This window comes from Calonectris borealis, chromosome 1 (assembly GCF_964195595.1).
Source record: "Calonectris borealis chromosome 1, bCalBor7.hap1.2, whole genome shotgun sequence".
Lineage (NCBI taxonomy): Eukaryota > Metazoa > Chordata > Aves > Procellariiformes > Procellariidae > Calonectris > Calonectris borealis.
Window position 1 is genome coordinate 86024985 of NC_134312.1, and position 23992 is coordinate 86048976.

Below are 23992 nucleotides of genomic sequence, written 5' to 3' on the forward strand. Positions count from 1 at the left end.
TTGAGAGGCCCTACAAATATTAAATATTTTCCCCAGAGTGACATTCCCTGCCTCTGTCCTCCATATCATAGCCTGTGGAAGTTCCCAGAGAAACGCTGCACAAAGAAGAGGTGCTTGAAAGTCTTTATTTTTTTTGGATAATTTTTGTATGTCCAGTCCCAAAACAGACAAAAATGACGAGGAGAAAAAGCAGGTCACATAGAACGAGAGTGTCTCAGTTGGCAGACATAGTTGCTTCGATCCAGGAGACATAATTGCAAACCTTAGTGTAAACCCCGGGATAGCCTTTCTGCGCACATCCAATACCCCAGGAAACAATGCCCTGGAGCTCCCCATTGCAGACTACTGGACCGCCGGAATCCCCCTGTGCACATAAAGGATGCAGATATTCAGCAAATGGTGTCAGCGTAAGCGATGAGCCGGCGATCCCGGAAATCACTGACATTCGAGTCAAGCTCCATTGGGCTTTTTCTACACAGAAGTTCTACGAAGGTCATTTCTGATTACCACTCTACACCTGATGCTACTGTGCCTTACTTTAGTTCCAAGGACACCACAGCTAAGCATGAGTAAGCTGCCTATTTTTGACAGATGCGGTCCTTGGCAGACGCTTAGGATATGTATGTCTTAAACGTTATTCTGCCAAATATTTTCATGGAGCTAGGCACATGTAAAATGCAGAGCAACTGTCAGATGTGTTCATTTTCCAGACTGCCTGGATCTTGGCGTACTGGCTATTTCATTTTCAGTGAGTCGTCCAAAACTAACGTTTGTGTCCTAAGCTCTAAAGTCCTTGTGATTACTACTGACTCTCCTGTGGAGAGTGCAGCACTCCTCCATTTTCAGTAGCCTAAGGTGCAGGAGGTGGTATAGTCTGCTTGTGGAGAATTAGGGCAGAGGTATGCGCTATCTCAAAAAAGGGGCAAAGACTAACGGTGGAAAAAACCTAGGCTCATTCAATAAGCAGCTTTCACCCGAAGCCTCCGCTGTTGTTCAAAAAAACAACATTCAGACATGCCAGTGCAGTGAGCGTAGCAGATTCTCTAATATGATGGCCTCTTCTACTAGCAAAAGGCAGGAGAGAAACATATGGGAAAGGAAAGGCAGATGTTTTACCTGGCAGGAGTCTTTCCCTCCCTCCATGAATCCTACACATATCATGTTCTTGGTAATTTTCCCAGGGTAGGCTTTGGCGCACTCTCTTGAGGAGAGTACAGGAGCCTTCAGGCACTGCAAGGTATCTGGATACAGATCTACAAGAAAATAGGGAGAGATGGTTGAGACACACCTCTTGAGTTCATTTCGGAGCCCGGAGAAGATCTTTCTTAGCAGAAAAGTAATCAATCACTGAACATCCTGTTTTAGCAGTCATCATTTTTCCTCTGAATAGTAATCGCAGCATGGATTCCTTTTGATTAGATGGAACAGATTCTATCCATGGTTCACTGTTCTACACTGCAGCCACATTAACTTTTCTGATACCTAGAAAATCATCAATTGGCAAGTGTGGAGCTAAGAGCTACTCTTGTAGCACATATGCCTCAGGAAAACCACCCTCTCCTCTGGTGCAGGTTTAGTTGTCGTCGGTGGATTAGACGACCAGTCACCATCCACACCTCTGACCACTGGTATAAGAGAATGGAGCTCTCTTGTAGTAATTTTAGCTCCACAATCACAGATTTTGATCTTGGTCTCAGAGAACTGACAACTCTGTTGACATTAGTTAAATTGCGAGTGCTTGGCGCTGTACAGCTGATAGCGCCAGGCCACAAAATTTATGGCAGTGTGAACACCCTGGTGAACGGCACATGGATGACTTAAGTGATTCCATGTGCATAACACCAAACAAGAGGAAGGACCTTAAAAAGGCTTGCCTTTAAAGCAGTTAAATGGTTACTTTCCTACACAGACTGATCACTCAAGAAGGCCTGTCCCACAGCACTTCTCTGTGCTTTACCCTGTACTGTTTGGAGTTAACTGTGAAGTCTTAGAGCGTCTCCCGGGCCCTCATGATGCTGTACATTCCCACAGAGTACTCACTGGCATTGCTGAGTGTGTTGCCCCAGCCAGAGATGAGGCATGTGGTGCCTGCAGTCACACAGCTGGTAGGCAGAGGAACTGTTTGGACAGCTGGGTTGAGCTGGACTGGTTCGGCAAGCTTGATGAGCATAATGTCATTGTCCAGTGTTGCGGAGCTGTAGCCAGAGTGGCGGATGACTTTAGCTGAACTAATAGACTTCTGTGTCGATTCTGTGAGTGCTAGGTTATGTTTCCCCAGCTGCACTAGCATGCGACTGGAAAAGAGAAAGAATGGCCTATGCTTTACTGCTGCCAACAGGTTATGAGGAACCTCCCCGTCACCGTATGCGCTCGCTTCAACATCGCTATCATAGCAGCTGTTTTCATGCAGGTTATCTTTCTTGTCCTGCAATAAGTCCCGGGGATCCACACTGAGATTTGCCCACTCCCAGGAGAGGTGGTGAATTTCTGCAGGTTTATTTTGTTGAGCTGAGACAAGTTGAATATATAACAGTGCTTTATACAAACACGCTGGAAAAAGGCAAACTGCTATCACTCTGACCCCATTCCTCTGCCTGTTCTCCAGTGGCTAAGTTTTAGCAAGATTAATGCAATTTATAAGAAATCACAGCCTGTAACTCATTGCTAGATTATCACATTGTCATTGCAGAAAGTGCTCTGCGTTCACAGAAACATTTGCAGAAGTGGAAAACCCCTTATGATGCCTCAGCCCATCTTCCTGAATGAGCCGCCCATTCCTTGGTTGTCTCCTGTCAGAATGGAGTCACTTACATATTTGGATCTCACAGCTCAGAGTCCCTGCTAGAAGTGAACTGGAAGAAAGAAGCAGGTTATGGAAGAATGTATTTTTTGCCACTTACGACTTGTAGCAGTGAGCAGCTGACAGGACCCACTGGCTGTTGATGAGGGAACCTCCACAGAAGTGATACCCAGAATTCAGGGACACCTGATAGGGGACAGAGTTCTCTGCACAGGTGTAGCCTCCCACGATCTTGTCATCATCATCGGCAGCAGGAGCACTGATGGGGAAGGCAACTGGGAGATAAGAAGTGGCATATGTCAACATGTGAGCCTCACTTGTAGGCTCTACTTCTATTAAAAACTCACAGTGGCAGTCGTGGGCAAGCACTTGCCCATAGTCCAAAAATTTACTGCAGGTTTAGGATCTTGGGCCAGAGGCTTCATCTTTATACTTCAAGTCCTTAAGAGAGAGACAGTCTTTTTTTGAAGCTATGGACACATTTTAGTATTCCTGGGTTAAGATGCCTTATGAAGGCATTCATTCCGCATTTTGTGAAACAAGCTATTATGAACGGACAGCAGTCAAAGGAAGTCGCAGTGCTCTGCCTTGAAACTTTTGCAAGTTGAAACTGGACTTCACTTTCCCACAATGGGTACCTTGCAAATTTGCTCAGAAAATAAGCTTCCTTATAAAGTACAAAAATAAATGTGCTCACCAGCCACACCAACAAAGGTGACAAACAGTATGTAGTTCATGATCTTGAAAGAGCCTCAAGCCCAGCCTTGTAGACTAGAAGCGTGAGCTGCTAGAAATACATTTTTTGAAGTGGCCTTATCTCTAGTCCAAGGATTTCTCCAGACAAAAAGTACACAGTGGAAAATTTGAACATCCAAATGTGGGCATTAATAGGCACTGGTAGAAAGTACAGATAACATATCAGTTAATCATAAACCTTTCCTGATAGAGACCTTTCCTAATAGAGACCTTTCTTAAAAACTTTCCTAAACCTATCTTAATAGCGAGCGATTTTAAATTATTTCAGAGGGCAGCCTTCAATTTAAAAATACATGTGTAGTTGTTTGCCTGCCTCATTCTTATGCACAGCACCCGTTGAGAACAACCCTCAAACTCCTTTGCGATTCCTCTGCGCTGATGGTGTCATTCTTAAAAATGCATATTTTTTACCGGAAGTTGAATATTGTTGGTAATGGACTGTAAGATGCTATACATTTGGAAAAAAACTCAAAACCGCCCAGTGTTGTTAAGTTTATTTTAGGAAATTCCTTTTCTTGAGTAATGTGTGTATTTTTATCATAGAGAACACAGTGTTTTCCCAAATAAAATTATTCAAAAGCAATTTCAATAAGTGAGTATGAAAAAACTACTCTGTGCCCCCCACCTCCCAAGTTAAATTGTTCAAATGTGGGAATGCGCACCGTATCTCTTTGAAAGCGTTTCTCTCATCTAATCTATATGTAATATCGGCCTAAGTACCGAACCATGTTTTTTGTTTAGCTTTGGCATGTTCTGTAAGAGACTCATTTTTGCCTCAGAAGAATTGCAGTATAACAATCCATGTTTATGGATGTAACGTATATGAAAAAAAAATACTGTGAACACAAATAAATGAGATCTTCTGAAATCCTTCTCTGAAAGAGTGATAATTTCTGTCACGACGATGAGTTTGCTAAAGCTGAATGTGTTGATGAATAATCGTTTTCCAAGCAGCTGCCAACTTCATCATGTTAGCTCCTGAAAGACATGGGACAGCCTCAAGTGACTGTAAACAGAAGATATATGCTTTGGGATGCTGAAATGGCATGACAGACTAAGTAGGAACAATCTTTCTCCTCCGTTTCTTGACCAGATTTTGAGAGCCCTGGAGGACTGGCACATGCAGTGGCACTGTCCAGGTGGAAATTTTCCTTCATGCTAAAGGACAAGTCCGAGGCCAGGGACTCCACCAAGGACCTGCATGACTTGTCTTGGGCTTTAAACTGGTATCAGTGCACGGTTTTCTTGCAAACATGTTTTATACTGAGAAACAAATAAGGATTAGAGGCTTCCTGTAGAAAAGGGAAAGATCCGTAATAGTACTAAGCATGGCAAAAGTTACCAAAGCTATCTAATCCCATCATAACTAAGCTGAGAAAGAGCAATTCCTAATCTAGAATAGTGTATAATTTGATCTCCCTGTGGATTCATAATTTCTTTATTCAAAGCACGCCATCGGCACAGAGACAGGCTGTCATGAGATATTTTAAAACAATTTTTTTCCCGAGATATAGCTCTACTAACCTATTAGGTAACACCTAGGCTATGAAGGACATCTTCCTTTTCCTTCTTCTCACAGGGTTTAATATTTGGTTTAGTATCCACCTAAATGTCAGGAAAATCCAGTAATTCAGCATCCGAATTGGGAAGCTCGACCGTACCTGCCCTTATGTTGGTACTTTTTTCTTTTCTCTTGTAACTTACCTAACCTACTCTGACCTTTAACTGATCAGTTATTCTTAACAGCAGGAAAGTCTCTCTGAGACTCTGTGCTACTTGCTTAAATCAACAAGAGGACACTACTGACCTCTTCCCAGACTACTGCCAGAGCTCATGGCAAAAGTCATAGCCCTTGTGTTCCAAAGTCCTTGACGGCAGACATCTAGTGAACATACCTCACCCAAGTCCCTCCCATTCACCTATCTGCCTCTCAGGGCCCCTTCTAGAGGCTCCCGTGAATCCCAAAACGCCAGGGTGTGCGCCAGCAGGGCAGCTCATGGAGCAAACTGATCCCAAATGAAGGCAAACTGAGTGTTTGTGATGCACACCTCGAGGTCATCCAGCAGACTGACTGCTTCAGAACCGCCTTTCAGGCCTTTCAGTGAGAGCTGTGAAGGATGAACAGACCTCCTTTGCATTCAGGTTGACATTGGAAAACCTCCTCCTGCACCTCCTTCCTTTCTTTAAGATGATGAATCTCTACCTGAAATGTAAATACCCTCTTCTGCTCAAAGCTGCTGAACATTCCACAGACCCATTGTAAGGTGTTTTTTTTCAGGGTCTTTCAAAAAAATACACTCTGGGGGGTACATCTCCAGCTGCAAACGTGTCTCTCATTTAATGCAATGATGCTGCAGCAGAATGCTGGCGGCTCCCCGGGCACGGGAAGGAGGAGGATTGGTGAACGGAGGGCAACTGTGTTAGATATTAGCAATGGACAAGCAGTGGCAGCTTGCATTTCTAGAAATCCATGTTCCTAGTTCAAGTATTTCAGTCAGCTGTATCACCCTGGACTCAGATAAAGTAAATACGTTTGTCCAGGCTGATGCAAGATCCTGGGAAAGGGAAACCTGGCGAGACCGTGGGCTGCCAGAGATAAAGCCTCCCAGGAGCATAGAGCAGAGGAGTTTCTGAGGCTAGTCCTTGTACATCTCACAGACCTTTGTGGCGGAGGGGCCGCTGATTCGCTCTTCCCAAGTCTGTCCTGCTTGGCAGCAGCTGGTACATTCTCCAAAGCTTCTGATCCTCCAGCTGTCCCCAGCTGAGCAAACCTTCTGTTACAGCCTCTTGCCCTGTCCTCTCTGTCCGCATTTCTCTTTCCCCTAGGGCACAGCATTCTGCTTTTCTGCTATTTCCACCTGTGTCAGAGACTTGGACTCTCAGTCTCCTAGAGAGACAGAGGAGGTAGGACATGACAGGGGTGTCTAAAATTATGAGTGGCCTGGGGAGACTAGGAAAGGATGGGTTGCTTGCTGTCTCTTCCTGTACAAGAATTAGGGGGCAGCAATCCAAGCCAGGGGGTTTGGCAGGTTCAAAACAAGCAAAGGACAATTCATCCTCTTTCAGGAAAGCTTTCCACAGGTTTTTGTGGATGCAAAAGGTTTACATGGCCTCAAAAAGTGACGGGACACATTTGTGGAAAAAAAAAATCCATTGAGGGCTATGAGGTTGAAAGGCACCCCATCTGACCTCCATTGTTCCCAGGAACCGCCTGGTGTTGGATGGTTCCCTGCTACTCAATCCCAGTAAGAGACCAAAGAGAAGCGCGGAGCCTTCTGGATTCTCAGCCATCTGCCAGGCTGTTTCCCATGACCCAGAGACGGATAGTCAGGGCTACCAAAGTCCTGCAAGAAAGTTTGGAGTGTTACCCAAAATCATCCCTTCATTTGCTGGAGCATAGATGGGAGTCCTGGGAGCAGCTCAGCCCCTTTTGAGCAGGATGAGAGGGGTCAGGTCAGGGCTGGCCTGACAAAGATGTGTGTTAGAAGCTGGGTTTATCTGACCGTGCTGCTGTGCTGTTCTTGTTCAGGCTGAGATGGGAAGCGAGGATGGGGTTTAAATCATGGGAACATTTGCTCTAATGGTTCCTAGTTCTGGAAGGGGCTTGCTAGGGGAGTAAAATACCTAGCTTTCCTAGGCAACATAAAGAATCCTCAGAGAATCTCCTTCCAGATGATTCCTTTTGTGTTCAGGCACTCTCTCAGAAAGGCTCCCCAGGTAGAGATCCACTCTGCTTTCCTTCCCCTATAGATGGTTCCTATACTGCTTGGATAAATCTTTAAATCTGATCGAGAGAGCAACTGATTGTGATGCACATTTCCTTCTCCAGCCTTTGAGCGAAATTTCCCTGGGTCCTGTAAATCCTCCAGTTGCCTTGATAGATATTTTTCCCTGGCCTTCTCTTTCTTCCTTGCCCAAAGCACAGAATCCAAGCATCTAGAGAGGAGAGTGGCCAAGGGAGGCTGTGGTGCCTAAGATCATAGAATCATGGAATCATAGAATCGTAGAATCATGGAATCATAGAATCATTAAGGTTGGAAAAGACCTCTAAGATCATCAAGTCCAACCGTCAACTCAACACCACCATGCCCACTAAACCATGTCCCAAAGAGCCACATCTACACGTCTTTTAAATACTTCCAGGGATGGTGACTCAACCACTTCCCTGGGCAGCCTGTTCCAATGCTTGACCACTTTTTCAGTAAAAAAAATGTTTCCTAATGTCCAATCTAAACCTCCCTTGGCGTAACTTGAGGCCATTTCCTCTCGTCCTATCGCTAGTTACTTGGCAGAAGAGACCAACACCCACCTCGCTAAAACCTCCTTTCAGGTAGTTGTAGAGCGCGATAAGGTCTCCCCTGAGCCTCCTCGTCTCCAGACTAAACAGTCCCAGTTCCCTCAGCCGCTCCTCATAAGACTTGTTCTTCAGACCTTTCACGAGCTTCGTTGCTCTTCTCTGGACACGCTCCAGCACCTCAATGACCTTCTTGTAGTGAGGGGCCCAAAACTGAACACAGTATTCGAGATGCGGCCTCACCAGTGCCGAGTACAGGGGCGTGATCACTTCCCTAGTCCTGCTGGCCACACTATTTCTGATACAGGCCAGGATGCTGTTGGCCTTCTTGGCCACCTGGGCACACTGCTGGCTCATGTTCAGCCAGCTGTCAACCAGGACCTTTTCTACCGGGCAGCTTTCCAGCCACTCTTCCCCAAGCCTGTAGCGTTTCATGGGGTTGTTGTGACCGAAGTGCAGGACCCGGCACTTGGCCTTGTTAAACCTCATACAATTGGCCTCAGCCCATCAATCCAGCCTGTCCAGGTCCCTCTGCAGAGCCTTCCTACCCTCGAGCAGATCAACACTCCCATCCAGCTTGATGTCATCTGCAAACATACTAAGGGAGCACTCAATCCCCTCGTCCAGATCATTGATAAAGGTATTGAACAAGACCGGCCCCAAAACTGAGCCCTGGGGAACACCCCTTGTGACCGGCCGCCAACTGGATTTAACTCCGTTGACCACAGCTCTCTGGGCTCAGCCGTCCAGCCAGTTTTTTACCCAGCGAAGAGTGCACCTGTCTAAGCCGTGAGCCGCCAGCTTCTCTAGGAGAATGCTGTGGGAGACAGTGTCAAAGGCTTTACTAAAGTCCAGGTAGACCGCATCCACAGCCTTTTCCTCATCCATGAGCCGGGTCACTTGGTCATAGAAGGAGATCAGGTTGGTCAAGCAGGACCTGCCTTTCATGAACCCATGCTGGCTGGGCCTGATCCCCTGGTTGTCCTGCATATGCCTTGTGAGCGCCCTCAAGATGAACCGCTCCATAATCTTCCCTGGTACCAAGGTCAGGCTGACAGGCCCCAGATCCTTCTTCCGGCCCTTCTTGTAGATGGGCGTCACATTGGCAAGCCTCCAGTCATCCGGGACCTCCCCTGTTCACCAGCACTGCTGATAAATGAAGGAGAGTGGCTTGGCAAGCTCCTCCTCCAGCTCCCTCAGTACTCTTGGGTGGATCCCATCCGGCCCCATAGACTTGTGAGCATCCAAGTGGCATAGCAGGTTGTTAACTTCTTCCTCTTGGATTATGGGGGGTTATTAAGATACAGCGTCCAGTTTCGGTGAAGGGGCTGGGAAACCAGGAGAAGGAGAGGATTTGGGGTGGTTGAAGACACTCCCCAGGGAGAGTGGAGGGAGCTGGGATGGGTCATTGTAGCCCAAAGGGTCCAAGAAGAGCCAGGGTCAACTCAAGAGACGCCAGAACTGAGTTACACGGAGTGACAGAACAAAGGGCAGCAGGCAAAAATCGGATGCTAGGGGATAAGATTGGAAAAAAATACCAAGGCCCCGGTCTAAGACTGGGACTTGCCAATGGTCCCTTCCCAGCTGTACCGCTGACCACCCAGCTCTTCCCCAGTTTCAGAAGTGGGGGTCTCCCACCCACTCCAGGTGTGATGGAGCTGGCTGAAACCAAATGGGGGGACAGACTGGGTCTCCAATATCACAGAAATCTGGGCTTCTCCATAGCCATTCTGGGTGATACAAAGATGTGTTATTGCTCTGAGGCCATGGGACAGAGGGAATGAAAAGTCATGGGGCTTTTATTAGATCGCTCTGTTGGAAATGGCATAGTCCTGTCCATGGATCTCATGTTCCCAGGTAATATATCCCTGGATCCCATGATCCCGGGATTCACGTGTTCCTGGGTCCACTCTCCATGAAGCCCATTTCTCAGGTCCTGTGTCCCTAGGGTTCCCGGACCTCAAATATCTTGTCTTTCAGGTTTCCAGTTCCCTAGTCCCATGTCTTCAGTCCCCTTCTACCAGAAGCTCAGCTTCTGCATAGAATAGCTTCTCCAGGGGCTTTTTTTTTTTTCCCCCAAAGAGGTGTGGAGGAGTCATCTCTATTCTCCAAACATTTTTCTGGAACATTCCCATTTAAGCTTTGCACCAGGCAGGTTGGCCTTTTGAACCTGACTTGATCCAGCTATCCTGCATTCTTCCCCACTGCTTGGACACCCCTGGGCTTCGTTCTGTTTGTGGGGATACTGGCTAATATTAACCCTAGCAGAAACTCTGTTTCAACTTACGCTACTGTTGTAGAAACTGCCAGATCCTCCAATGTTACCATCAAAGGTACTGACAGTCTGCTGGGGAAAAAGTAGAGAGTTGGAGGAGAGGAACTAAAATCGCCAGAAAACACATAACCAGAGGTGGGAGACCTGCAATCCGCTGCTCCCAGGAATGCCAATGCGCTGGCTGGACCTACCCCATGCGCAGTGCTTCCCTAGGGCATGGAGGATCTTGACCTTTCCCCAGAGAGCTCCAGTCTCCCCATAAACCTCTGCCCCAATACAACAGTCTCCTCTCCCTCATTGCTGTGGAGCTGTGACGTCTGCCTCCACCTATGGAAGTCCCATCGTAGCCCTACACCCTCCCCTTCCTGAAAATCGTTGCCTCCCTTTTTTTCCTCATTTCCTCTTGAGCCAAGGGTATTGGGGGTCATGTCCACACAGAGTCCACCACTACTCACTGCATTGCTGCTGAAGGTGTCATTGCCTTTGCTGTTGTTATTGATGCTGCCAGCATTCTGAAAGAAGTTTGGCTGAGTCCTTGGCCAAGTCTTCCTGAAAAACCCAAACCCACTGCTTGGACATTTGTGTGAGACAGACACCTCTGCCTCCGGTCTAAACCTCACTTTCCCTCCATGGCTCTAATCTGCAGGACATGCCTGGCTTCCAGAAGTAGGCTGAGAAATCCAGCATTGAGGCAGTCCTTCCCAATCCCGGATCCAAAAAATCCCCAGAGAAAAGAAGAAAAATATCCACTTCACTGTAGCATGAAGTAAAAAAACTTGGGGGCTCTGGAGGCCAGTTCTCCCAGGATCAATGGAAAGGAGAGGTGGATGCAACACATCTGAGGATTCTTCATGTGCACGGCTGAAACAGCCATGGCTTAAATGCATAGATGCACTGGCATAGATGCATCCCATCTATGTCAGTTCGTCCCTATTTCTCATACCCAAAAGACAAACCTCCGCCTCCTCCATGTTAGTTCTCCTCTCCCTTCAGCGTGGAGCCATGGGACTCTGGGTTTGTGGAGAACCACAAATGGGAAACCAAGGCTACAAATGGTGACCATAGAGAACAGAGCAACTTGGGGCGAGGGGGAGGAGGGCTGATGTGCAATTTCTACATTTGAATTTGCTGGGAACCTTGTGGGAGTCACAAGCTTGCAAACCACAATCCCAGCTATCTGGGACATGGACTTATCAAGATCACAAACTTCCAGGAGCAGACAACCCAGGAATTACCTGGAGCCAAATGCATGGGCTGTCTCCCCACTTGCCCTGTATTGGCAGGCAGTGAGGTCTATGGCTTAAAGGGGTGAGGGAGGCAACAGGAGCTAAATTGTGAGTTCTCCCTGCCCACAGCAGGAGACATCTCAGGTGAGCTATGGCATGGCCCTGGTGACCAGGACCAGGACAAGAAAGTCCTGAAGAAGTTTCAGAAGGGGTCGTTGAGACCTCCGCTGTTTCCTAGCATCTGATCTGGGCCACTCACTGCATCCCCCGCTGCTTGCTGCAAGACAAGAGGGCTGCCCTGACTGGCCTGCTCTTCTTTAGCTCCAGTGCCACTGAACAGCAAAAGAGAGTGGAAGTCCCCAGGGGAAGCTGATGCTCAGGTATATTTTCACAGTCCACCAAGGACAGAAGCTGAGAAATCCTTCATGGAGTGTGAGGCAGAGGCCTGGTCAGGGGTGCTCCAGCTCATGCTGTAGTTGTGAGGAGAGAGAGATGCTGTCTGGCATGCAAGTGAACTGTGCAACACCACAGTCTCCACCTGTTGATCCAGCAGCTCCTGCTTAGCACCTGTGTACAGTTTTCCTCATGCCTTTCTCTGAACTTTCTCTGAACTCAGAGAAATGCTGAGTGCGTGACACCCCACTAGCCTTCTCCTTCCCGGCATCATGAGGCAGAAGTACCACCAGGGATCCTACCCATTTCCACTTGTTTCTCTTTCCCTGTCGCCAGGTAGAGCTCCAGGCACAGGGTCCGACAGTTCCTATGAGGAGGGAAAGGTGCTGCCAGAAGGGCTTGGCATGGTGAAGACCTCTGTCATTTGTTGCCTGGGTTCCTTTCACCCTTGCCACTCTCCCAGCTGTTCATCCCTGTGCTCATTGGGCTCCCCAGCTAGTCTATGCTGAGTTTGCCCCGTTCAGGAGAGGCCATGTGGATGTCCTTCTGAGCAGAGACACCTGAGGGCGCTGTGGAGAGGATGCCAGTGGCCTGAATCTCATGCGCCTATGAGCAGAGCAGCAGAGAGGTGTCACTGGGTGAGCATGAGTGACTGAAATTGCACCGTACAGCTGCTTTCAAGACCCTACTGGTCTTACCGGCTGCATCCCAGCGGCACTCCCCAGACCCCTCTGGAGGACAAGCTCAGTGCTGTCAGAAGAGGAAACCACCTTGGACAGGTTAATTCACAGGGCAGAGGGGTCAATGACACAGATGGTCTCAGTCCCTGAGCACTCCTTGAATTTGCCAGACAAGGTGTGCTCCTGAAGCAGAGCTGCCAGAAGCCCTTGCCCCAGAGGCAGCACCAGGCTGAGACACCCAGGGCTCCCCAGCTAAGCCCCAGGTCCCAGGGAGAAACCATCTCTGGAGCAACTTGGGACTATCAGCAAGGAAGGTGGAGGGAGAGGTCACCCTGGCCCCCGTCCTCAGCACCTCCCTTGTGGGCCCCACTCGATTCCTTCTTCCTTCCCATGCCAGTGCATTGACTGTTCCTGGGCTCTTCACAGGCATTTACCTTCCTCTCCTACCCCTCTCACCAGCTCTGCTGGGCCAGGGCTGGAGGGAGCCCTGCACAACACACACACACGCATGCGCGCATACACACACACACACAGAGTTATGCGCCACCCCCCCAGGAAAGAGGGTCCTGGCCTGCTTTGTTTCCTGCCCCTCCTAGTCCCAGGATGAGAGGTGTTATGGGTAGGGGTAGCATGGGACAGCTGAGACGCACATCCCGCTCTTTCCTTTGTGAAGTTCAGGAACATTGCCAACTCTGCTGCAGAGATTAACGGAAACTAACCACAGTGGGATTCACAGTTCTCTGCAGGAGAGCAGCTGGAAGCTGCAGGCATTGTTTTGCTCTTCAGAGAAAGGGCAAAGATCTTCACTGCAAAGCCCGTGAGAGCCCTCAGCATCAGAATGCTTGGGGCATTGCAGTGTCTTTCCTAGTCCTGCCTCTCACTGACATTAATTGTTGTGCTCACAGTACTGCACAGAGAAAAAGAGCCCTCACCCAGCCGGGGAGGGGGGCGGAATATAAAATGAATGAGCCATGGCTAGGGGAGAGAGGGAAAATGCATGGGAAAATGCAAGGGACCTATGTGTGTCCTTCATACCTCATTCCTCCAGCTCTCAAAGACTTCAGAAGGAGAAGGGGAACCTCAGCATTCCTCTATCTTGCACACACTCAGGCTCCCATGCAACATTGCCATAGTTCTGCCCATGCAACCCGCCCCCCCCGCTTCTACCCTCCCCACCCTCCTGCATCTCTGCAGGGTTTACCCTTTCCTGTGATTGTGTGCGTCATTCCCCAGTGTTCCCAGCCAGCCAATCCTTTCTCAGATTTCATGTCCTGCCCAACCCCAATATGTCTCATCCTCACTCAGTGGTTCCTCTTCACCTATCTCCGGGCAGCTACAAAAGGCAGGTCCCTGAAAGGACAGAGGCTTTTTCCCCATGGTTCCCTGCTGGTTCTTTGTGGCCATGCTGGCCCCTATGGGTAAGTGAACTCAACTCACCCCTGAGCACCTACATCAATTCCACTGCTGCTTACCCACCTGCGTACCCAGTTGCTGGCAGTGCTCCATTCCCAAAGCTTCCTGTGCTGAGGATGGGCAATAAATGAGTGGGCAGGAATCCCTGAATCTCCTGCAATGGCTGTCTAATTTTTGTTCTGTGCACAGCCCCTAAATGGTTCCTTTTTTGGACACAAACTGCCCAGAAATGTTTCTTGCCTGTTGAAGAGAGATTGGAAACTCACCTGCTGTCCCATCCCTTCCGCTGCTTCCTAGCCTGTCCTGTTCCTTCTCATCCTCTTCTCTACCAACCCACGGTGCCTAGTTCACGTTTTTCCATTTCTTTCCTCCTCCTCAATGCTCCTCCTTTTCCCTTCCAGCATTCGCTCTGGAACAGTCCCCAGACACAGTGATACGACAAGGTCAGTCCGTGAATCTGAGCTGTTCCAAGAAGCAATCCTCCAGCACAGCTATGTACTGGTACAAGTTGCCTTTGGGGAAGGACTCCAGGATGATCCTAGTGGCTTCTGCAATCTCAGGTAGTGAAGAAAAGGTTGAGGAGGATTTCCGAAGCCATTTCACAAGCAGTAAGATACAAGAAGACACGATGACCCTCTTGATAAAGCATGCCTTTCTTAATGACACCGGCATGTATTACTGTGCTGAGAGTGAAACACAGTGGCTAGGCTGCTGAGGGAGCTGAGCACAAACCTCCTCCTGCACAAAAGGAATCTGCTTTCCTCCTCGTCAGTGCTGCACAAGGCAGGATGATCCCTTTCCACTCATTACCTCCTCTGCTTCCTAGCTTTCCACCTCTTCTCAGACTCTATGAGTTCATTTGTACTGCTTTCTCTCCTTGCCACCCCACTCCTCCTTGCCTGCCTCTTTGTTTAACTCTCATTTACATTATATTCACTCCCGTCAGCCCTTCTTCCCCTCTCTGCCTCCCTTTCTCTCCCCACCTTCTTTGTCTCTCTCTGCAGTCTGCTCTCCACACACTGAATTTAACTCGTTTAACGCCAGCCCACCCTGCTCATCATTCTCAATGTCAAACAGAAAGGATGTTCGCATGAGAAGTTCTTGGCGCACCTTTAGATAAAGGCAAGACCAGGCAGGTGGCGTAATAGCCGGTACCAAGTGGGAATTGCCCACGTGCTCCTCCGTTACAACGACCTGTCTGAGGTTACCCTGTGGCCAAGGGATACGTCAAGCACAGCACAGGCCTGAAGGCCGCATTGCACAAGCAGCGCAGCACAGCACAGACCTGCACCTGCTCGGGTTAACTGTTATGTGGATCACTAACTCCTCCCTGTTCAGTGGTCTCCAGGTCAGGATCACTACCCTCCACCCCTTGATCCACACACAGTTTACCTTTCCCAAAGGTATCGTGTAAATTACAGCTTATGTTAGCAAGCTGTGCAGCTAAGAGAAAGTTTCCTGACAGGTTGGAGTGTTACCTCTGTCATAACATACACCATTGCCCGGGCCAGGCCAGCATGGGGTACTCCAGCAGGTTCCTATACTGCAGTTTCTCATGCTAACATAGGGGCTTCTCAAGCCCTAAGCACAAGGCCCAAGAGAGCAGGCATGGCCTGTTCGAGATCACTAACTCTCTGAATACCAGGTGTTCTGCAAGGCTCCCAATGCACTGCCCTACCACCTGCACACCCCAGGGAACCCCATGGGAAATGGAGATCTTTCCCATGGACACATCAAGCACAGCCTCCTCGCAGCTGGAGTGCTGGCGGTGTTGTGGGGCTGTGGGGTTTCTTCCTGTTGCCCGCACAACATCTCTTTGTTCTTTTCTCCCTTTTCTTTTGAGGAAACCGGGGTCATTCCTGAATCTCCAGTAGGCGGTTTGTGGAAATGAATGCAATAGGACACACTTGGAACTGCAACAGAGGGTCTGGGAGCTGGAGACATTGCTGCACCCTTCTGCTAAAAGGACACAGGGGAACATTTTCACTGTAAAGCCCATGACAGCCTTGAGCAGCTGGATCACTTGCTCTCTTGTATGGGTCAGCCTTCCACTGCTGCGCATTGGTGGGCCCACAGCACAGCACAGACGTGTAGAGGCTCTGTTCAGGCCTCTGACACACAGAGAGCATGTCAGTGTATGCAAACTGCAAGCCTTCCTGCCTGCCTGCAATGATTTCCCACACCCTTGGTTTGGTGAGCAAGGCTGTGCCCCATGTAGAGAAGAAGACAGGATTTTTCTCTATCTTTGTCCATCCTCGTCCTGCTGCTCCTTTGCAGAATGCTACAAAAAGGAGACTATCAGCTCTTCTCTGGCACGGAGAAGGTAATTCTGTACCAGCATATCGCACGGTGAATACCCTTCTCCTCAGAAATCACTCCATGGTGCAGTCTCCCAAGAGGCAGTCCCAGCGCCGACCAAAGGCAGCCTTTTCTCTCCTGGAGATCTCCCTTTGGAGGAAGAGAACAGTTACAGAACTCCTCTCTGTCATGCTACAACAGACAGCAGGATGACAGGTCAGCAGCCTTTCCCATACCTGGGCAACATGACAAGCAGCACTGGGATAAGCAGAGAAGATTCCACATTGCAACTTGCAGGGTTAGGAGTCTGTGAGTCTGAGGGTGTCTATAAAGGAGACTCAGCTGAGGGGACAGACACAAACATGCTTTCCTGAGCTCTCTTTCTCCTCCTTTCATTTGGTACCTCTTTGTGCATCTCACTCACTGCCACACATCCCATCATGCTCCTGGGATAACCCTTATCTCCCCCCTGCACATACGCACACTCACACACAGCAGGAAAGCAGCAGAGCAGGGCACACGCACCTCATGGCTGCATGCAGGTGTCCTTCCCCACTGTTCCCAGCCAGCCAACTGCCTTCTCACATTTCAGGCTCGCTCTCACTACCCTGCCCACCCACAGAGACGTCTCTTCCTCTCTCAGCCTTTCCTCTTCACACATCTCTGTGCCTGTGCTGCCACCACGGGCAGGTTGCTGGAAGGAGGTGGCCTCTCTCCATGGTTCTCCACTGGTTCCTTGTGGCCATCCTGGCCCATATGGGTAGGTGAGCTTCCCCTCCGCTTGAACAGCTCCCCTGGAGCCACTGCTGCTGCCTCAGCTGTGTGCCTGGTTGCTGGCAGTGCCCCATTCCCCAAGACTTCCCAGGGGGAGGATGGGCAATGAAAAAGGTGAGCTTTTCCTCAACCTCTTATCTCAGAAAACTCTACAGATCCACAAATTTGTTTCTTCTGTCCTATTTTAATACTTCAATTGAGAGTACTAAGTCATGATTTTTCAAAACAAATTCACTATTGTATTTGAAGCTGGCTTGTGGGGGTTTTATTTTTTTTCTCCTATGTGTCTCTCTCAGAGAAACGGGACACTGTCCCATAGCTTGCTGACATCCTTATGCCACCCCATCCCATGCCATACTTCAAGGAAGCGTTTTCATGTCCCTTTCAACACGTTTCACTCCTCACATCTCTCCTCTTCTCTTTCCAGGCCAGGCCCTTCAGCAGTCGCCAGACACAATTGTCCGAGTGGGAGACTCTGTGACTCTGAACTGCTCCCAAAAGGGGAATGCATTCTCAACCATGTACTGGTACAAGTTGCCCACAGGGAAGGATGCCACTCTGCAGTTGGTTGCATATTCAGCAGAAGGTGGTATGGCAGTGATTGAGAAGGAATTCAGAAACCACTTCCAGAGTAATGGGACTAAGGGCAATCGCTTATCTGTGGCGACCGATCATGCCCTACTCAATGACTCAGGCACATATTTCTGTGCTGAGCAAGACCCACAGCGACTCAAAAGCTGGAGCACCATAGCACAAACCTTGCCATGCAAACAGGGATCTGCCTCCAGCACACACACAGCCCTGTATTTGGCAGTACCCCATTTTCTCCTCTTGCCCTCCAGCTCTATCTACTTAAGGAAAGTGGTGGTATCATCTGTCTGTCTTCTGCCTGGTCTCTAATTTCTTTCCTGTTCTTTCCCATCTCTGAATCACCTTTTGACCCTCTCGTCTTGTATTCACTGCCTTGCCTCATTTCTCTGCCATCCATAGATTGCCTCTCACTTTCCTCTTCTACTCTCTTTCTCTCTGTCGCCCTCCCCTTTCTTCTCTGTCTTCTTTCACACCTGTCCCGCTCCTATTCCCTACATCCTCTTCCATTTCCTCTCCCTTTCAGCCTGTTACACTAACTCATGGGTAAGCAGGATGTGGAATAGTTCACACAGCCCTTTCTTTCTCCACCAGCTGGAAGTCCAAGGCCAATCTGGAGTTGAATGTGGCAAGGGATCCCAGGACTGAGCATTCCTGTGTGTTCTCATGTGTCTACGAGGTTCAAGGGTCTCCTGGGATTGCTCACGCTGTGGTTTCCGAGACTACAGGTGCCTCGCTGGTCACCGGAGCTCAGCAAAAAAAAAAAAAAAAAAAAAAAGCCAACAATGATGTCCTGGGCGGCGTTAGCAAGGGTGTTGCCAGCAGGTTAAGGGAGGCGATCCATCCTCTCCACTCAGCACTGGTGAGGCCATATCTGGAGTACTGGGCCAAGCTCTGGGCTCCCCAGTACAAGAAAGATATGGACTTACTGGAGTGGGCTTACGCAGGGACACAAAGCTGATTAAGGGACTGCATCATCTTTCATATGACAACAGGCAAGAGAGCTGGGACCCCTTACCCTGGAGAAGGCAAGGCTCAGGTGGGATCTTAGCAATGTGTATAAATACCAGAAGGGAGGTGTGGATGAAGATGAGGGAACCAGACTCTTCTCAGTGGGGCCTAGTGACAGGGCAAGAGGCAATTGGCTCAAATTAAAGCGCATGAAATTCCATCCGACCGTAAGAAAACACATTTTTACCATTGTTTTACTGGGAACAGGCTGCCCAGAGAGGTTGGGACATCTCCACCCTTGGAGATATTCCAAATTAACTGGATATGGTCCTGGATAACCTACTTTGCCTAACTCTGGTGAGCAGGGAGGGTTAGACTGTAGGATCTCAAAAGGTCCCTTTGGATGGACCTGCCCCATTCACTGGACAGGCCTAGGATGAATGAATCAGGGAGCAGCTCAGGAGAGAAGGACCTCAGGAGAGAACAGACTACCCCCAGTCAGCAAGGTGCTCTGTGGCCATAAACCATCATACCTTTGGCTCTACTAGCCAGAATGGAGCTGTCAGGGCCAGGAGGGGGATCATTCCCCCACCCTGCTCCACACTGGGGAGGCCACAGCTGTGGACTGGAACCACGTTGAGGACAAGGGAGATGTCTATCCTATCAGAGGTCTTGGACCTTGATGACTGAGCTTGGTGAGCACTGGAACACAGGGCAGGTGGGGAGAGGTTGAGTGTTCTGGGTTTGTCCAGCCAGAAGACGAGAAGGCAGGGGAGCATTAGTTGCAGCTTCTCATTCCCTGGCGGAAGCTGAGGACGGGTTAGTAACAGACTCTTCTTGGAGGTGCCCAGGAAAGGACTGAAAGATGATGGGCACAAGCAGGGATGGGGAAATTCTACTGAGGCAGAGGGACAAATCCTTTGCCAGAGGAGTGAGGCAGCCCTCGGACAGGGCCTGGTATTCGAAGGAGTGGTTTGCATCTGGGGAACTTTCCGAACTGCCCTGGTCCAGGCCCTGAGAGACCTGCTCCAATTCTAGAGCCAACCCTTACCTGAGCAGAGGGCAGACTGGAAACCCTTGGGTACCACCCCCCCACAAGCACCTCTGTGAGCCCTTGGTGTATTCCCCAGCGCTGTACAGCTTTCAAGAAGGATGGGGGAATGTTTGGATGAGAGGGTCTTTGTGGAACTCACATAGACTGCTGGTTGTCCTGCCAAGAAAGACAAATGTGTGTTAATCCTGTCTGGTGATGGGAAGAAGGGGATAGAAAGTTACTCTCTGAGGAAGGAAGGTGCCCTCTGTCCCTTTTCCCTACGCAGATCATTTCATGGTTCAGTTTTTACAGGTGAACATCTTCGCTGAAACCAGTTCTGGGGTTCTTAAAAAAACCCTCTGTGATTTCAAAGAGATTCTAGTGGGGTCCCATCACACAGGATTCCAAGTCTTAGATCAGGGCCCCAGGATTTGTCCAATATGAGTGTCCTCAAACCTTGACTTATGTCCAGTGCTCCTTACTCCATCACACAGAAGAGCTCAGCTCCCTTTCAGCCATTGGGGCTGCACTCCACTCTACCTGCACCTCTCTGGACCAGACCAACCCAGCCTGGCTGCCCCCGCCCCCACTTCCCTTTGTCCCTTGGTCAGGATGGGATGGGTGCCCTCTCTGTGCACCTTGGAGCAGGAGGTGGAACCAAGGCCTGGAGTCTCTCCCACATGCCACTTACATCCTGGCCATTCAAAGCATTGTTGACCATGATCCTGCTGTTGGACCTGCCTTTGCCTTGGGAAGACAAATGGACGTCACCCTTTGCCCAGTGTGAAGCAGGGGCCACTCTGTATCCCTGCCCAGGGCCAATGTTCAGCCATCAGCCCAAACCTCTGCCCACACAGGTCCAGCCTAGGAACTGACTGCTCTGCACTCATGTCACCAAGTTATAGGGTGCAGATAGTTTCCCCAGAGAAGGAGAAGTCATAATCCACTTGGGGATTAATCCCATGGGAAGTAATTCCATAATTCTTTAATCCTATTATCCCAATGAAAAGAATTCTGTAATACTATTGAGGAGTAATACCATAACCGTCCTGAGTTTAGTCCCATAAACTCAGTGAGGATTAATCCTGTAATGCCAGATGGGAAAAACGCTGAAATCCCACTTGGGATTATTCCCAAACTATACACGGGCATTAGGCAGCAATGTGATTAAACCCATAATTGGATATTTATCTCATAATCTCGGTGGGAAATAATCCCATAATCCCTGCCAGGAGAGAAGTCAGAAATAATACCGAGACAGAGACCTCCACATTTTTCCCTGAGGAAGAATCACAGGGGTGCAAATAGGGTGGTTCAGGATGCCTGAACCCTTTTGTGCAATTTTGCATAGCCGATGTAAGGGGTTAATTTTTCTGCCCGCAGCTCCAGTGGCAACACAAGACTGCCTCTCAAGGAACCCAGGCAGCCAGACTCCCAGCCCCACATCCCCGACCAGATGGACACCCGGTTGCCTTGGATCTCATCTAAGAGGTTCGCAGTGGGCTCAGGAGAGAGCTAACCAAGAGCACTGAAGCGTCCCAGGGGTTTTAAAGCTGAATAGGCACCCTTGCCCCTTCCCGTCATCCTCTCCCCACACCCAGACCAGAGGCTTTTTATTCTACTTTCTTGGATATTTCTGGAATCTGGATGCAACAGCTAGGACTTCACTGTGTCTCAAGCTCCCCATGCCCCAGCTCGAGTCCTCAGCTTTGGGCCCGGCCCTGCCCTGAGAAGAGGGGAGAGTGAGGTCCTTGAGGAGACCTGTCTCTGTCTGTACCCACCCACACACAGGTTCATTACTCTTTGCGCATTGCCCAGAGACAGAGACTCACCCCAGCCCACCCCACCACTGCCCTGGGCTGTGTGTATTTTCACCAGGGCTTGGTAGAGAGGCCCTCGCCCCACTTCATGACCCTATGCAGAGCTCTCAGCCTGGTGGGAGGAGGGGGCAAGTTTGTTTGCTCCTCAGCACGAAGAGGATGTGAAATCCGGGTTCACAGCACACAGAAATTCTGAAAAGGAACACAGGAAGCAAAGCAGGTCTCCCACCACCAACTCACACCCCCAGCCCAAGGAGAGAAGAGGCGCCACAGCTGCATGCTGCCTGCCCACTGTCACCTTTCTGGTTCCGCCATTGTTCTGAAAGCTTTCGGAGTCCCCCCATGGAAGCTCTTGCCATGCAATGGAAAGGGTGATGGGTGGGGGTGGAGGGGATGGGGGGTGTGCGCCCCATGTTTCCCTAGCGCATGGAGGATCTTGACCTTTCCCCAGACCCACCCTCTGAATGATATGAACCAGATTACACAGAGCCAGTCCCCAGAGATACATGGAGCTAGGACTCGATTGTCCCTAGGACTCGGTGTCCCTGTATTGAGCACGATGGCTCCTTGGATTCCCTCTTCGGGGACTCCAGGGGTAAGCAGTAATGCCAGACACCCTCTGTGGTGCAGTTCTCAGACACTCAGTGGGTAAACCCCTGACGAGCGCAGAAGCTCCTGTAATGGGGCAGGTTGTTGGCTTTGCTCTCTCAAGCGACTTCCTGGGAGCACAAGATGTTTGACTTGAGCCCGAGACTCCTAAGCCACTGAGGAGGCTCTTAAATCACTTTGCGCTCAGTAACATACCCTGAAGAGGAGCGCAGGGGCCACCAGCTCTCCCTGTAACCAAGAGTAGGCACATCAGGAAAAGAAACAGACCAGGCAGGTTCTCCACCCCTAGGAAGGTGGGATTTGGGACAGCGAGGCCTCCTTCTGTGGCTCTGCAAGCACAGCACACGATGTCCCACTTAGTCTCCAGGCAAGGACCAACTCTTCCATGTTGCAGATCCAAAGTCTCTGCTTCAATGCCCTGCCTCTTTCTGACCTCCCCGCAAAACCCTACCCTCTCCCATTCCTCCCCCTTCCCTCTTTCATACAATGCCATGGATCATCTGTCCTCCCAGCAGAGACAGAAGGGTGGGCAGTGACACGAGGTCTTTCCTCCAGCTCACATATTTGCTTTCAGCCATCCAGGGAGCTACAGGCAAGTATGAGCATCAAAACCCACAGTAACAGATTCTATGCGTTGGCCCAGATGGCGCTTTGCAGGCAGGAGACGTTTCCGTGCAAACCAGGAAGTCTGTCAGCACACACATCTTTCACCTATGAGAACCCAGAAGCGACAGAGCTTTTGAACAGCTGCTTTCAAGTTCCTCCTCATCCTTTCACCCATGAACAGGACCATAGAGCACTATGCTTGTAAAGCTGCATATCACAGTGCCTCCAGAGCCCTGAGCCAGACTCAAAGAATGAGAAAGCTTCTAGGGAAAAGGGAGGCAACAGCCCAAGGACCGAGTCATCTGGGAAGGATGCAGGTGAATGGATGTGGCTGTGTCTTGATGAAACAAGGCTTCGTGGACACGCTGACCATGTCAAGCTATGCAAGTCTTTCCAGCAGCACACTGCTTTTTATGTTAAGTACCATCAAGGGCGCTGGATGTTTTGAAGTGGATGCGATCCATGTGAGGGAAAGAAAGTCTCCTGTTCTACCACAAATAACCCACAAGGAGGAGGCAGGCATTAGATGTAACCTTGTTCTGTGTCCTTGAGGGGGAATTCCTGCCCAGCTTCTTCCCACTACCCTCACCCCCGAATAATCATTCTCACTCCCAGTCGAAGGCCAAGGGCAGTTTTTTCTCCCTTCAGATCTCTCTTTGGAGGAGGAAGGTGCATTTGTGCAAATCCTCTTTGTCAAGCTACGACGCACACCAGGATCATTATGTCAGCAGCCTGCTCTGTGCCTGGGGCAATAGCATGAATAGCTTTGGGCTGAGCAGAGACGATCCCACACTGCAGCTTGTGGGGTCAGAGCCTGTGAAGTTCCAGGGAGTCTGGAATGGAGTGTCAGATGTGGGACAGAGAAGCAGAAACCGCGCCCCATATCTCTGTCTCCATTGCATAATAACTCTTTTCGGGAGATCTCCGCTGATGCGGAAGGAAGAAAGGAAAACCCCACAGCATCCCCCCCTGCCCTGCCTCAAACTCGGGCTCCCATCCAGCCCCATTATGCTCCTGTGGTTGCAAGCATACATATACACACATATAAAGACAGCTGTGCAGAGTTCATACCACCCACTGTGTGTGAGTGTTATTTCCCAGCCAGCCAACTACTTTCTCACATTTCAGGTGCTCTCACACTGCCCTGCCCACCCCCAATGTCATGCATCTCTTCCTTCCGCAGCATTTCCTCCTCACACGTCTCTGTGCCTGTGCTGCCACCACAGGCAGATTTCCTTCGCTAACTCGTATTTTTTTCTGATTTCCTCCCCCTTTGAAACGTTTCTAACACATTCACATTTTCTGTCAGCTTTTTCTGCTGGTCATTCATAGACAGATGAGAAACTTGCCCATAGCTTTTAAACCCATCCCATCCCTTAGCCCTTCTAGAGTTTGTGGGTTTTTTTTCATCCCCTTCCTCCTCAAATCATGTCACCTTCTGCCTAGCCTCCTGCTTCTTTTTTTTTCTTTTTTTTT

The 23992-nt window shown here is 49.6% G+C and overlaps 1 protein-coding gene and 1 gene segment (V, D, J or C); one reads left to right on the forward strand and one right to left on the reverse strand.

The window, feature by feature from the left end:
• Positions 1-214: 214 nt before the first annotated feature.
• Positions 215-3537, reverse strand: LOC142090471 (trypsin I-P1-like). The gene is made up of 5 exons (XM_075168457.1): positions 3498-3537; positions 2901-3075; positions 2041-2294; positions 1117-1253; positions 215-364 (listed from the first exon to the last, which is right to left on the reverse strand). The coding sequence occupies exons 1-5, from the start codon at positions 3535-3537 to the stop codon at positions 215-217; spliced, it is 756 nt and encodes a 251-aa protein (XP_075024558.1).
• A 10206-nt stretch (positions 3538-13743) lies between these two features.
• Positions 13744-23992, forward strand: part of LOC142088603 (T cell receptor beta constant 2-like) — a 52618-nt gene continuing 42369 nt past the window's right edge. The window contains 2 exon segments of the C gene segment in view: positions 13744-13842; positions 14239-14536. Of these exon segments, the coding sequence occupies positions 13800-13842; positions 14239-14536 (341 nt within the window).